The sequence below is a fragment of the Falco biarmicus genome, chromosome 2, assembly GCF_023638135.1.
Source record: "Falco biarmicus isolate bFalBia1 chromosome 2, bFalBia1.pri, whole genome shotgun sequence".
Taxonomy (NCBI): Eukaryota; Metazoa; Chordata; class Aves; order Falconiformes; family Falconidae; genus Falco; species Falco biarmicus.
Window position 1 is genome coordinate 75,502,343 of NC_079289.1, and position 15,219 is coordinate 75,517,561.

General features: G+C 45.1%; 2 protein-coding genes across 11 annotated transcripts in view; one reads left to right on the top strand and one right to left on the bottom strand.

Annotated features, from left to right (window-relative positions):
• The window catches only part of GART (phosphoribosylglycinamide formyltransferase, phosphoribosylglycinamide synthetase, phosphoribosylaminoimidazole synthetase), a 39,262-nt gene extending 29,541 nt beyond the window's left edge, over positions 1 to 9,721 (bottom strand). The window contains exons 1-2 of one of the 2 annotated variants that reach the window (XM_056327418.1): positions 9,704 to 9,721; positions 776 to 924 (exon numbers count right to left, since the gene is read on the bottom strand). In XM_056327418.1, the coding sequence (XP_056183393.1) occupies positions 776 to 920 (145 nt within the window). In that variant the 5' untranslated portion in view covers positions 921 to 924; positions 9,704 to 9,721. Of the gene's footprint in view, positions 1 to 775; positions 925 to 3,857; positions 4,005 to 9,703 lie in introns of those variants that run through there. The other variant, XM_056327417.1, reaches the window with a different exon arrangement.
• Positions 9,722 to 12,142: 2,421 nt separating this feature from the next.
• The window catches only part of SON (SON DNA and RNA binding protein), a 41,514-nt gene continuing 38,437 nt past the window's right edge, over positions 12,143 to 15,219 (top strand). For 5 of the 9 annotated variants that reach the window (XR_008820026.1, XR_008820027.1, XM_056327413.1 and 2 more), the window contains exons 1-2: positions 12,154 to 12,480; positions 14,108 to 14,274. Coding sequence is in view for 6 of the 9 variants with exons in the window: in XM_056327413.1 (XP_056183388.1) it covers positions 12,368 to 12,480; positions 14,108 to 14,274 (280 nt within the window). In the remaining 3 variants the exon portion in view is untranslated. Of the gene's footprint in view, positions 12,481 to 13,155; positions 13,371 to 14,107; positions 14,275 to 15,219 lie in introns of those variants that run through there. The other 4 variants (XM_056327416.1, XR_008820025.1, XM_056327411.1 and 1 more) reach the window with 4 other exon arrangements.

Here is a 15,219-nt window from a genome sequence, read left to right on the forward strand (position 1 = left end):
ATTCACTGTGTGCCTCCAGGCAAGCACCTTAGACCAGTATTTTTTTTTAAATGCAGCACGTAATTTTGGATGCTCAATTTGAAATACCTTAAGCTTGATTTCTCAAAATTATTAACTATTAATAGTTTCAACTACAGCTAGTCAGAGCTTAACATATTAAGCTAGAATCTCAAAACAGGCAGTTACAGCACAAAGAGAGAAAGATTTGAAAATAGCCTTAACTTCTTAAGGTCACTAAGACAAAGGCATGATTTTTTTTTTTTCTGGTTGAACATTTCAGGTGAGAAAGTATTCCCATCAAAGGCTGCAGGGATCACAGGGCTTCAATGCACTTCTGAAAATACAGTAGTGAATTTAGTACTTTAGGTGCTGGCATTTGCTTCAGGCACTTTTCAGCTGCTCACCAGCCAGTTGTTGATCTTCAGTGTGTACAAAGAAACCGCCACCCCTTCCCTGCTAGGCTGCTGGGAGGCGGGAACCGGAGCAGCTATCCAGAGCTGTATTCCTGGAGGAACATGCAGCAGACAGACGGAGTTTTAGCTGCATCCTCCAAACCTAAAGAATTAAGTATCACAACTGAGATCATATAAAATGAATGGCTGTTGCACAAGGCTTTGCTCTTCTTAACTGCATCTGTATAATCCATTTCACATGTCCAAACCCTTAAAAAATAGTAATAATAATCCTTCCACATTAACAGTTGTGATTTCAGATTGATGACTAGAGAACTTACTGGTTAAAAAATTTTAAAATGGTATATTTTTTTTGGTTTTACCTGAATTTGAAATTTTTCCATTGTCAGCTGTTCCTGCATTTCCTGGAGCAACAAAAACATGTTTCACATGTGGGGACTGGGCCAACTTCCAGGCCAGCGCATGCTCTCTCCCTCCACTGCCAATCACAAGCACTCGGTCAGCCATTAGTCTGCATAAAACCAGAACACAAGCGGAACAGCCAGAATTAGCTGCGTGAGGTTAGGAAAGCAAGAGCTTCACAGACCTTGGTTTTAAGCGCTGGGTGCAACACAACTCACAACAGAGGTGAAAGTCACTTAGTTTCAGGCAACAGTATTTCTATAAGGGTTTTGTTGATCAAAAAACAAAAGAGAGAGATATGTACATGAAAATGGGTATCTGACTTAATCAGATATAAACTAAATGTCAAAGACTGAAACGCTCCAGAACACAGAATTAACCCACAGGGCAATCTGTCCTGGTTTTCCTTTAGTCAGATTGGCAATTGCTCTAAGTCATTCAGAAGGCTGTGATATAGGAAAACCCCTTATGAGTGACCAGGCTGTGATTTGTGGCCTACAGAAATTCCTGGAGAATCCAAGTCTGCAAAGGGCAAAGCCTTTCTGATGAACTAACTATATGAGCACAGTATTACTGTGGTAAACGCTGAATGGGGCCACTCAAGGGTTTTTAGAGGCAATATCTGAAAGAGCTCTAAATACTTTATGAGAAGGAAAGGCTACGAGCAATGGGAGAGGGAAATCAACTTCCAGCTCTAGCTTTCCTTAGGAGAGAATAACCACGAGGCAAACAACAGGGAAGACCAGGTGTCACTAATAAAGGAGCTCACTCTGGGAAGGTACTGCTGGACATCCACTCCTCCCTCCTGTTCTACTGAGTTTTACAAAAACACATTAACACTCCTTTGGCCTGCAGAAAGTAGGTGTATGAACAAAGGCCACAATTTCATTACAATTTTAAACTGTCCAAAACCTTTTCAGCAGTTTGGAAACAAAATGGTCACAAAAATGAAATGAACTCTGTTTTGCCCTCCCTATGTCGTTATCTCTGTGTGTACACATAACTTACACATATTGGACTGACATCAAGATTACATTTTTTCCTTTGAGCAGCTTTGAAAGTTAGCCTTTGCTTTTTAAGATACATTCACTTCTATGCATATTCTCTACATATTTGCTGATGTATGTCACCTCAGAATTGCTATCCCAACAATGATACCACACAGCTAACACTTTCACTTACACTGAAAAAAACTACTGGAATTCAGAAAACAGTAAATAAAGAAATAAAGTAGGTACATAATTTATAAAATAAGTACATACGTCTTTATTTGTGGAGTTCATTGAAAAGCAAAGGCTAGCTTCCTAAGCTATTCAAAGAATAAGCTGTTAGAGTCACATTAGTCCAGCCATATATAAATTACATATACAAATGACGCCACTGCACTGGTTAAAGTAAGAGTTTTATTCACAGAAGTCAAATGGTCCCTGAAGAACCTGTTCAACAAAGCAGAAAGCAAGCAGCTACAATTTGACAGGTGGTCCTAAGCCCAAGTGCTACATGCACTACTTGCAAAAAATCATCTAAAAACTTTAAATCTTAGCATATGCAAAATAACAATCTAAACCTATAAAAATGGCTTAAACTGTTATGTAATCAGAATAAACAAGAACAGGTTTGTGCTGAAAAGGGCACAATTTGTTCAAAGGCCTTTGCACAGCCAGCGAAGAGGAATGATGTGTCCATCTGCTATACAAATCACCTCCCATTCATCAGGAGGAGGAACGCAGTCCAGATAAGAGTTTTAGTCAAACGGAACAACCAGTGTCCCTGTTGTAATCCCGGCACACGTAACACACAACCCTTGGTCGCTCCCTGTGCTTCTTCCATTAAGCACCTGGTCCTTGACCTGTGCTTGCCCATGTGTACAGTGCCTCCCAAGGCCAGCTCAGAGAAAAACCCCTGACACAAAATGCAGCTTGAATACACACAGGTGACAGCTCCATTTCCAAAAGCAGCAAAAAGTCAGATCTCCTCTGCAGTCCTCTCTTTTGTGGGAGGACAGAGAGACAACTAGCACAAAACACATCTTAAATAAAAGGAAAAAAAAAAACCCTCAACAGATTTCTAAGGGAAAAGCAAAAAGACATGATAGAAGGCAAATTTTCAGCCAACTGATATGTCAGGGGCACGTGCCTCTCCCTCACATCCGCCGCTACAGCCTGACTTTAAAGCTGTTCAGATAGCTGTGACCCTGGAGAAACCTGCCTTCCTGAGGACCTGGACTACGCAGGAAAAAGCTTCTGCTCTGAAGGCACTATGCAATGCATATGGTGACCCTAATTTTTAAATCCAAGCCCTCTGTAATAAACTTCAGACAGAAAGAGCTCACGTGTTTTAGAAGGTATTCCTATGCCATTTGCTAATGTATTTTAATCCATTAAGGAAGGAAGGATTTGTTCAGAGCGATACTTTTAGGCAAAACATCCAGTCAGAATAAAGACAAAATACACATGAATAGAAGGATAAAATACAGAATATTAGCACAGAGTTGTTAACTATGAACTAAACACACTGGAGTTAAAATTTGATTGTAGTTTCAGGCTGGGGGAGACCAGCAGCTTTTTAGTCAAAGTGTTAGACAAAATGTACATGTTGCAGAGATGTTTTAATTACAAAACTCCAGGATTACTTACAAACCAAAAAAGTACGTTGGGGTAAAAATTATGAGTTATGATATACATATTTGGGACACCAATTTATGCTAAACGTCTTTTATATTACAATTCAAGCAAAAAGAAAAGATAACAATAAAGGACTGGCTACAACAAAGGGATGAATTAGATGAAGACAGTAACCAAGGACAAAAGAATGCAATATAAAAGAATACACATTTATCATGTATCAGGCAGCTATCTCCTACACTAAAGTTAAACCAAGGGAGCATGTTTCACAGCGCTATCCAGAGACAGTCATCATTAAATAGTAATTTTTAAGGCAGATTTTGTCTTAAGAGCTTGAACTATACACATTGCGTATTTTTCTTACAGGTACCTCAGAACTGAGTGTAGAGATTTAAACGCAAACAAAGAACAAACTTACTCTCTCCTATGTGCTGGAAAGTAGTATTCAAGAGTTCAGATGCGCAAAGAGAATGGAGATAAGCAGCCTCTGGTTAAAATGTAGTACCGTGTCCCATCATTAACCGCCCCATTGACGACACCCTGCCGCTAGCCAATGAACAGGAAAGTCCTGCTATTCCAGCTGGGAAGAGGGATCAGAAACTTACAAACAAATGGTTTAGGAGTGAGGAGCAAAAACTTTGCAGAGCAGAAGCAACACATCCTGTTGTTTCTAAACGTGCAAAATAAATTCTGTACCAATCCAGATATTTTTTGCAGTTAAAAAACATCTACTAATAAGATTGTAAACATTCTTTTTTTATCTAAAAAAGAGGCCATGCGTTTTTGCTGTGCATAAAAATGAGGCTATGCATGGTCCTTTGCATATCAACAGTATGAAAGAACAAGGTGCATGGTGCATATTCATGCTCCATTAAGCCTACTGCTTAAAAACAGTAGGACAGGCTTGAAGATCCAGTGACACCTTGCCAGCTAAATTAATTCACCATGCTGGCAATTTAGTCAAAGAATCACTTCCTTTTTTTGCCTGAAGTAACATATTCTAATAGTACTGTCAGCTGGAAAAAAAAATAAATAATATATAGCATAGTTTTATATGGAACAAGTAAATAGAACAAGCTGTGTATCATACGTTCAAATAAAATGTAACCATTTATTACAACATGTGAGTAAAAACCAAGTTTCAATCATTTGTTTTGAAACTCAGTGTTACTTGTGCATCCCACAAGTGGTATCCTAGCAACTTTTATTGAGAGATGTAGCTTGAGAACTTCTGGTGGCAGTCCCAGTTTAGGAGGCTCAAATCTAGCAGTGGCAACATTTCTTTTTCACACTAACATAGAAAGATGTTGTGTAGGCCCTCTGCTGCCCAGCAAGATCTTGCATTAAAAATAAAAATTCCGAGAGGTGACTTTTCTTTTTATTTTGTCACTAATCCAGGAGTCAAAAAATTGTTCTCAAAAGACCTAAAGCCATTCACAAGGTAGATGATTTCTTCTGTGAGGATTATCACGCACTCAGGTTTTTTGGAAGCAATAGGTGAAATCCTTAAAGATTCCAAAACATGGTACGAAATTACCTTCAGCAACCTTTGTCTGCTATTGTAAACAAGGAAGATATGTTTGCTTAAAAGATGTTTTAAAGGAAAGACAAGTGGCATTTCAGGCAAGGGTCTATTACTAGGTCCTTATATGAAGTAGGAACAGGAAAGCAGAAACAAGCTAATCACTTTGTGTATCCAAGAAAAGAGGACAAAAATGGAGTGAAGACAAGTCGATTCCCAGAGCCTATCCCTGAAGTTGCCAGTAGTAAGTCACCAGCCTTACTGGAAGAGCATCAGCCTAGAGACCTTTATCCTCCACAAAAGGTATGGCTCACCAAGAAGCTGGGCAACTCTTCCACTAGGTCAGGGCCTGTGGAGCAGAGAAAATAAAATAAGAAAGGCAAACCCAACAGTATCTGATAGCTTTCCCCATCCTGACTCCTCCACAAGGCACTATGAGATTTTAAGTACAGGTAGAAGTGAGATGAGGTGACAAACTAACAGGGAAGGGACAGGAGTCACTGACTTTTTCTTGAACTGATCCTGTACACAGCCTTGGGAGTTAAACTCAGCTCCTTGGTTGCATTTACAAAGATAACTATAAGAAAATGTAAACTTAAGCGATTTTTTTCCCAAGTTTCAGTTTCACATCATAAGCGTGTGGTGCAAGTTATTGAAATATTTTATCTCAACTAAGTGGAATCTCATACTAAATTATTGCCTTATTACATCACCCCCTAACTAAAGCAGTAAAAAAAGGCACAATTAAAATAAGATCTATGCAATATAGTACAGACAGTAAAGGGTATGACTAGTGGCAGCTCACTGCTTCAGATAGTGTCTTTTTTATTTTTTTAAAATTAAGTTCCAGTGCTGTTGGTTTTCTCTGTGTTCCTTGATTGAAAGACCTGGGTGGAGTGTGTTTTGCTTAGGTGACACAACTATGCCAAATATTGACAACATGTGTGAAAAAGGTGCCACAAAACAAAGTAGTATAAGAAGAGACTTTGTAGTGTCTTACTTTCAAAAAAATCTGAGCTGAGGGTGTGTAGAAGAATGAAGCTGGGTTAATTAGCATTGATAATATACAGCTGTGGGCTGGCTTCAGGGGCGGTGGGTTGGCTGATGTAGAACAGGTGCAGCTGTGGCTGTTCTGTTAAGAGGTTGGGCAACCAATGAAGAGGGAGCAGCTGAGGAAGAGAGGGGAGGAAGAAGCAGAGAGAAGAGAGAGAATGCATGTCTGGGATGAGGAGAGACTAGGAGAAGGGAGCAGAGGGACTGGCATGAAGAGTATGTTGGTATGAGATGGTAAAAGACCTTGTTGCAGCTGGTTAGTTTGGAGAGTGCTGCAACAAGGGTGGAGGGACAATGGGACATATAGATATATTTAAAATGTTGTACTGTCCAGCATCCAAAGTGCTGCAGCCCTTCACTAAAATCTATTTGCTGATCAAACAGGTTTACACTTTGCAGCAAAAATTTACCCATGTTGGACCCATTTATATACCTTGACTGTCATTGAAAGGGGATGTCATGAACTCAGATACACTTTCCCCTTCCTTGTACTAGCTCTGGTGCTGACTTGAGCATAGTCAATTAATTGAGACTTCATAGAACTAACCTAAGCGGGGAAAAAAAAACCCCAAAACCCAAAACAATCAAACCCAGATTTCTTTAAGCTCAGCTAGCTTGAAGTGCAATCAGTCAAGGTCTAGAGACACCAAAAATGAATGGATGAGACAACAGAGCTGAGCAGAAGAATTTGAGGGCAAGACCTGCCTTTCAGGCAGCAACAATCTACTGTATCGCTGCAACATGTAACATCTAATATTTGCTGCAGCCTATTTGAAAGCTGAAATACCTTAGCTTCCTAACACTGGGATTTAGGAAACCTGACACAGACATTTAAGTTTCTTTATACAAAAGATATGGTCCTTGCCCAGAGCACCTTAACTCCTACTTTTCCTAGAGCTTAGTCTACAAAATGGCCCAGCAGTGGCAGCACTTACCCCAAACACAGAGAACCCAAGCCCAGAGTCACTGAGAAGGTTCAGACCCACACACACCCATCCCTGGAAAAGAACTCTTTATCACTTGGCTTTTGTACCAAAGGAGAAGGTTCACTCTTCTTCTTGAAGTTAGGCAGGAGATGAAAAAGAAAAGCAGACTCACAGTGGACAGAAAAAAACACAAAACTGGGGAGGCTGTGCAATTCTGCCACCACCCCATCGAGTGTAGTATTAGTTTCTAGCCCTAGCAGTCAGGACCATTTATGTGTTTTTTTCGTAGACCTGTAATGGGTTACAAAATTTGAAAGAATGGACTGGAGAAGTCAGAACCTAGAACTTCCTCCTCCCAAATTCAACAGCTAGACTGCTGCTGTATTCCCTCCCAGGAACTAGCCATCCTTTCCTTGGCTGCTGAACTCACCAGCAGCCAGGTCGCATGGTCCCAAACCCTCTCAGGCTGAACCCAGCTCTTTTGTTTTCTGAATTAACACTCTAATCGTCAGGCCGAGTAACTTCTTGAGTCCGCTGCACATTATGAGTACGCACAGATCTCAGTACACGTGAAGTGAGCTCCAGGCTGGCCTTCTCGGTGAACCTCTGCCAACTGCTGGACACCATCCAAGCTTGGAGATGAACTGGGGGGCTGAAATGTGCAAACTGCAGGTTCATTGACTGGTGTTTCACAACTGGCTTGTGCTGCCCTTTGCTGGTGCAGCTTCCCATTGGTTCCACCAACTTCTCCACCTCCAGTCTCTCCTTCCCTCTCCCTCCCATGTGTGCCAAGGGTGTGCAGTCACTTGAATCAGCAAGACAATAAATGCTGGAAAGCCAACACTACAACAGCAACCAAGTCAGTAAAGTAAATGATATCTATATGCACATATAAAGGAAGTAGTTTTCTGTCAGCTTAGTGAGCTAAACTAACTTCCCGAGGGATGAAGTAATCACCACAGAGAGTATGAGGGAAGCAGCAGCAGCAGGCAGCCAGAGAAGGTGAAAAGAGCTTGGTTATGCCACAGCAAACTGCTTGTCAGACCAGCTGTCCTGTGCAATGCCACCCTCAGATCATTTTGATTGATCCAGAGACTGTAATGCAATCAGTGGCAAATGCTGCTTCACAATTTACCTTCTCACCCAACTACTCATTCCTACCTTTTGCCCCAGCCTGTTTACAGTCACAGAGCAGGTTGGATCAGAGAATCAAATAAGGGCTGGGGACAGTAAGAGTTCCATGCCTTGTCATGTCTTTTTCCTATGTGGATCGGTTTCCAGAGGGAATTCAACGTGCCAATTGTGCAGGCAGCTCTGCTGGTGCAACTTAAGGTACAAACAAACAGCCATGGCACCCGAAGTGGCAAAACAGCCAAAATATGATGACAGAACTGCAAGTTTAAGCTAGGGCTGCATCAGGCTCATCCTGAAAGAAAACATGGCCTTAGATAACTTTTAATTTCTACAAGGTTTCAATATCATGAAGAATTAATTAAGGAGTTCAGAGGCCTCCAGAATCAGGTGGCAATTACAGTTTTTAGTTATAGCTTTGGGTTTAAACAAGCTTCTTCTGCTCATGTGTTTTACTTTGGACTAATTCCTCTCTCACCTGGCCATATAGTGTGGTATATCAGATCACTTTATAAAACAAAATAAACAAAGAAAAGTCATTATTATCTGTGTTTCACCCCTGCAGAAATCGGAGCATCACACTGAAGGCCTGAATCACAGATGAGAATAGAACACATGTCTTTCGCGGGTTAAACTGAGGCTCTGCAAGACAGGCACCTTGCCTTCTGGTGCAATCTTCCACACAGCCAGGTTGTGCATTTCCTGGGCAAAACATTACCTGAAGTTTCATTGCTAAAAATAAACAGGATCATAAAGTTTTACAGCCACCCTCAAAGTACTAAATTTTGACACGTCAGGTTCTACCTAGGAAGCTGGAAGTGCTCAGTGTCTTTAACCATCGATGGATGCCTCAGCAGAAGCTACTACCAGAATAGGGGTGTGTGTGTGTGTGTGATTGGGGAGGACGGGGAATCATAACACCCTCTCTGTGTCACTATTGCAGTTTTACACACACGGTGAAGTAAGTGTTAACTGCTCGTTAATTTCAAGGGGGTAGATTAAAAAAAAAAAATAAAAGAGGGGGCCAATGTTAACGTTGGTAAACCCCCAACTCTGCAAACAGCAGACAAAGAATCAAAGTCCAAAACATGAGAGGTTATAAGTTTAATGTTTACTTTAAAGCAAATATTTCACCACTTTTTCAAAGCCAAACAGAGCTGAGGGGAAAAAGCCCCAAACTCGTAAGAATAAAAGCCATGTGCATTTTAAAATCTTTTAAAATGCGGTACATTTAAAAACGCTACACATCAAGCTCCCCAGAAGCAAATCTGAGCAGGAGTCCCACAGTTTAAAAAAAAAAAAAAAAAAGTATTCATATGAATAAGCCCGTTAGCAACCTGTCTCCACACGCCCCTTCATCGGCTCAGAACGGGCCGCGGGCCACACCGGCCCTCCCGGCCCTCCAGGCAAGGCCCCGCTGCCCGCCGCCGCCCGGGCGCAGGGGAAGGCGGCGGGCCGCACCGCCCCACCCCGCCATTTTACCGCGCGGGCAGCGGGGAGCATGTGGCCCCGCCGCCGCCTCGCCCCTCCCGCGCCGCCGCCGAGAAGCCCGGCCGCGGGAGGTTGGCTACGGACACCGGCACAGAGCGGCCCGCGGGGCACGCCCTTCTCCACAGCGAAAGAAAAACTTACTTTCCTTCAGGGGGATTTTAAGGAGCGGGAAAGCATCCTCCGCCGTGCCGCGCCGAAAACTACAGTACCCAGCGGGCGCCGCGACATGGCGGCGGGTCAGCCCGGGGGCGGGGGCCGGGAAGCAGGGCGGGAAGGAGGGAAGGAAGGAAGGAAGGAAGGAAGGAAGGGAGGGAAGAAGGCAGGCAGGCAGGCAGGCAGGCAGGCAGGCAGGCAGGCAGGCAGGCAGGCAGGCAGGCAGGCAGGCAGGGTAATCGATGTCTCATCCCGGAGAGTCACTAATTGGCTTTTGCACGTAATTCCTCAAGTCTCGAAATATCTTCCGCTGGGGGTGGCTGCTGTCTGGGGAGCGTGCTGAGCCGGGCCGCGAAGGTGCCAGAACCAGCTGAAAAACCTTATCTATATGTAGGTTATTGTTTTTACTTTTATCTAGGAAGTAGAGTATCACCCCAGAGGGTGAAGGTGATGGTTGATGAAGTTGGCTGGGCAGGACTGCACAAAGATTGGTTCTGTTTCTGTGCCCTCCCAGGGGGAAATGCTTTTATGGATCTTTAAGTACTGGGTAGAAGCAACTCCTTAGTTTGTACCATATCGCACTTTCTACTTTATGAAACCAAAGAGTACTGGGCAACATGTAGTTCAATTTGGCATTACAGTTGTGCAACAATACTGTTAATAAAACCAGATTTGATCCATGGTTTTGTTATACACACACCACCCCCACCACCCCCAAGAGCTATAATGTGAAAACCTCACTGTTCTTCATAAATTAGCTTATGAAATACAGGCTTAATAATATTGTTTCCATATTTAAGCACACCATTGACTCTTGCTTTAAGAGGGAACAGTCGTGAATATTTATGATTGCAGCAGAACTGCTATTACTAAAGTCCCATAATACTATGTTTACAAATTGAACACTAAATGTATTGGCAACAATCACTGGTCTTGGCAAGGTCAAAGTAAAAGACGTCATTGAATTAATCTGAAAACTATGTAACACCTAACTGAATAAAAATAGTTTGACTAAAGGGGTTTTTATACAGCAAGCAGAGATGGGAAGGGAGAGCAAGAATAGTTATTCTCCTGTCACAGTGGGGCTGTGGATCCTCATTTGTATGAGTGGTGACTTTTGTAGTTACTGTTTTGTGTTCCTTTTTTAAAGACCGGGAGGGAAATATGCAGCACACGCTAAAATCCCTCTCTGGCTTTTTTTGTAGCTTTCCTCATGGATTTCCTTGCATAGATGGAGACCTACACTGGCAGGGATATCTGTGTAGTTAAGTTACTTTGAATGAATTAACTGCAGTTGAAAAGGGTCTCTTTCCTAAGGGTGGGCAGTTTCGTGGTGTGGGTTCCCTGTGGCCCGCATCAAACCTGTGTTCCTAACTGGAACACCTTTTCTGTCTGAAGCCCCTAACACAGGCCAAGTTACACGAGTCAAACCTGCTGTTCTTTTGGTTACAGCTGGTTTTTTTGTTTGTTTGTTTGTTTTTGAAGGGGTGAGTTACCATTATACCGTGCTGAAAGCCTTTGCAGCTTTGTTGTTACACCCAGGCCCCTACTAGCAAACTTATGCCTATGTAGATTATCACTACTTGTTTCTGGGTAAAAGCATGCCTGGTCTAGACAAGGCTGTTTGCATCAGGGGAACCTCAATATGTCTGAAATTGTTGAAGTGAAACGTTTTCATTCTTTGGCTCACTGAACACCAGAAATTACATACAGTATTCTACTAGTAAGATCTAAAATATATCAGTGTTGGCATGGCATGAAAGGTACAGGTTATTTGTGAAAGGGCCTCTTAAATATAACCACTTTCTATTTTAAATGTAATGAATTCACTGTGGTACAAAAGTAAGCAAATTGATCCAAGTATCAGATCCATTATTTTTGCAAAGTTAGTATTTAAGGCAGACTACCTCCCAGCAATACGCAATAAAGACCCATGCTGCTTTTGAAGGGTCTTGAAATTGGTTATTAAACCACACTGAATTTGAGGCTGATGTTGCAGGTTATACCTAGTTTCTGAGGTATTTAAAATTTATTACATGTCAACTCCCCCGCAAGTTACTGCTTCATGACACCAGAAGAAACTGGGGGTGGGGGTGGGCAGAGTCTTCCAGCTGTAGGGTTACCCAGTTTTACAGGACTGAAGGTGGAAAGTCGCATTTGCACATGTATACACCCCCTGAGAATCGGTTTTGGGGCAGCATGAAGGGGATCCCCAGGGTGTCTGCAGCCAGGACAAACTGATTTTAGCGCGTCCCAGCTAAAACACCCGAGAGAAGGCACGGCTTTGCAAGTGGGCTGAGGCCGGGGCCGGCTTTCACTCAGGTGTCATTTATTTATTCACGGCAGCGGCGGCGTTTTCCTCCTCTTCCTTTGTTCCTTTAACTTTCCCCCATCTCGCGGGGCGCCCGCCTGCGCCGCCCGGCCCCGCAGACAGCCCCCGGAGCACATGTGCGTGTCACAGCCGGGCTGCCTGCTCGCACGGCGGAGGGGGAGGGCGCCTTTCGCATGGAGCCGCTCGGCAGCTGAGGGCAGCGCAGCGCCGGGCCTGTGATGCAGCACTCGTGTGCGGGCAGGCCCCCCTGCTAGGCGCTGCCTGCGCTCGGCACACGGGGCGGCGGAGACGCGGGGCTTGGCCCCGCTCCATGGAGACCAATGGCATCGCTCCCACCCACCCCCAGCGGCCCCGAGCCCGCCGCCACGCACAGCCGCACGCTTCAGCCCACCATGGCCCCGCCGCCGCCGCCGCCGCTCCCGCCCGCTGCGAGGTGAGTGCTGGCCGCCGAGCTTCTCCGCGGAGGCCCGGGCGGCTCCGGGCCCTGCTGGCCGCCGGAGACGGCCGCGGTCGCGGCGAGGGAAGCGGGGGGGAAGGGTGCGTGTGTGTGCGTGTGGGGGGCACGGGACGGGCGCAGGGCCCGGCGGCCACCGGCCACCATGGTGCCCTCCACCGACTCCCCCTTCCTGGCCTGGCCTCCCCTCCCCGCGCTCCCGGGGGCTCAGGCGCAGCCCTTCGGCGTACGGGGCGCGAGAGGGGCCGATAATGGCGGGGGGGTTGGGGGTGGGGGCAAAACGGCAGTTAACGTTTGTAACGGGGGGAGGGGGCGGCGGGGGGGTGGGGGGCAGGGCAGCCAGCCGGGGCTTTGCCGGTCGGAGGGGGTGGGGGTGGGGGTGGGGAGGCGCGCGGCCGCCTGCTTGTGGGCGCGCGGCCGGTGGGGTGGGGGGTGAGTGCAACAACATGGCGGCGCGGCGCGCTCCTGCGGGGGGAGGGGGGACGGCGAACCTCTCCGAGACACGAGACGTGCCCCCGCCCCCCCCGCCGGAAGCAGCCGAGGCTGGCGGTCCGTAGCTCTTGCTGGGCGCTAGAGCGGCCGTCCGGAGGCCCGGGTTGCCCCCTCCCCCCTCCGCTACGTCACCCGTTAGGGGGCGGCCAATCGCGAGAGGGCTTATAGCGCGGACGTCAGCAGCGGCCCTCGGCCTCTAGTTGCGGCGGTGCCTTGTGGGATATTGGAGGCCTCGCGTCTCGGCAGGAAGGAAAGCGGAGCGCGGGGGGGGGGGAGCAGTGCGGCAGGGCTGTCATGGCGACTAATATCGAGCAGATCTTTCGGTCCTTTGCGGTTAGCAGATACCGGGAGATCCAGGAAGAGCAGCAGCACGGCGGGTAACGAGCCTACCCGGGGAGCCGACGCAGTCGCGGCGCGGCCTAGCGCGGGGGGAGAGGAGGGGTGTGCTGGAGGAGGGAGGGGAAGTGCGCGGGCCCCGCCTCAGGACGGAGGGAGACGGGCCGGGGCCTAGGGCTCTTGCGGATCGTTCGGGCGTCAACATGGCGGAGCCCGGGGGCTCGCGCCCTGGCGAGCGCCTTGAGGGAAAATACGGCAGGGGGGTGGGTGGGGGTGGAGTGCGGGGGAGGGGAGGGCGACGGACGCACGCGTCGTCTCCTGGCGAACGAGCACCCGTTTTCACTCATGGGTTTTCTGTGTTGGTATCTTGTGTTGGGGCAAGAGGAGAACGGGTGAGCGTCTCCGCGATTTGTCTTTTTGATCTTACCAGTTTTAAGCTGGCCTAGTTTTTCGCAGCCTTATCTCGGAAAGCAGACAAAACTTATTGGAGAAGAGTGAGTGATGGGTGCTTATTTTGTGAGGGGAGCCTATAAAAGTTCTTGCATAAAGCATGGGGACTGGCACATTCAAGAACCTGTTTTCCTCCTTTGTGCCTCATAGTTCTGTTGTGAATAAGTGAAAGTTAATCAAAAGATAGATGTTTCACTGAAAGCATGGCTTGTTCAGGAGGCTAAAATAATGTTTTGAAGGGTTGAGTATAATAAATGCTTATGAATTTAAAAAAAGGTCAAAAAAGGCTCAAAATTGCTTGTATTATGTTGATATTTTTTTTGGTTAGTGGAAAGGTAGAAGGCCAGCCCAATGGTGACACAGTCCCAGCTGAGCAAGCCAACCCTTCAGATGACACTGTTGCTGGTGCTGGGAGTCGTCAGAATGATCAGATAGTGCAGAAAATAGAGGAAGTGCTCTCTGGAGCCCTTGATACAGAGCTGCAGTGCAAATCAGGTAAATGAAAATACATTTGGCAAATATGTTCTTGTTTAAGAAGGTTGTCATAGTGCTTAAAACTGAATCAGTTTTACAGAGATGGGAAAGTACTTCTCAGTACTGCTCCTCTCACCAAGCTTCATCTGACAAGTTGTATGTTTATTGTAATGTTTAAGGTTTTTTTTTGTCTATTGTGATTTACAACCATAGATGGACAGAGAAATACATAATGTAAAAATTTAAGCTAGTTATTGTATGAAAGCATTACTTAGTGTGCAAAATAGTTAATTTTTCTTTCCATTACAATACTGCTAAAACATATAAATAATAGCTATCTATATATAAAATCGTGCTTTATTTTGTATATACTTACTTCAGGGTCTCAGTGAGCAGTTCTTACAGCTGTTACTGGTGGATAGAAGCATTATTTTTTGTGTTGTCTTGGATTGGTTTGCAAGATGGTTTCCAAAAGTCACTTACTAGAATTCAGAACTGTATGATTTACTGCTCTGTCAGAGTAAGATATATTGTTGTTTTAAAATGAATAATGCACTTATCTTTAAAATGTAGATACTCAAATTGCAGTCTTCCAAAGGTTAAGAAATTTTTATGTAGCCATCTCATAACTTCAATAAATTACTGGATTAATTATGCCAAAAGTTGCATATGAGTATGACTTCTCATGGAACTAGTCTTTTCTGTAAAATTTCTGAAGTGGGACAGTTAGTGAGATGAAGGTGTAATTCCTGTATTTTTCTAATTTTTTGGAGTTGAAACATCTGTGTGCTTGGTAAGTATAGTTCCAGAGTGATTTATTTTTGTTTGTTTTATTTTTTTCTTCAAGAATCAGTGTAGGAAACTATTTCAGAGATTGTTTGCAAGGTTTTGGAATTGCTTTTTCTTTTTTATGCACAGCAGCTTCTTTACATTGAGCATTTTCAACAGTCTTTCATTTATCTGCAG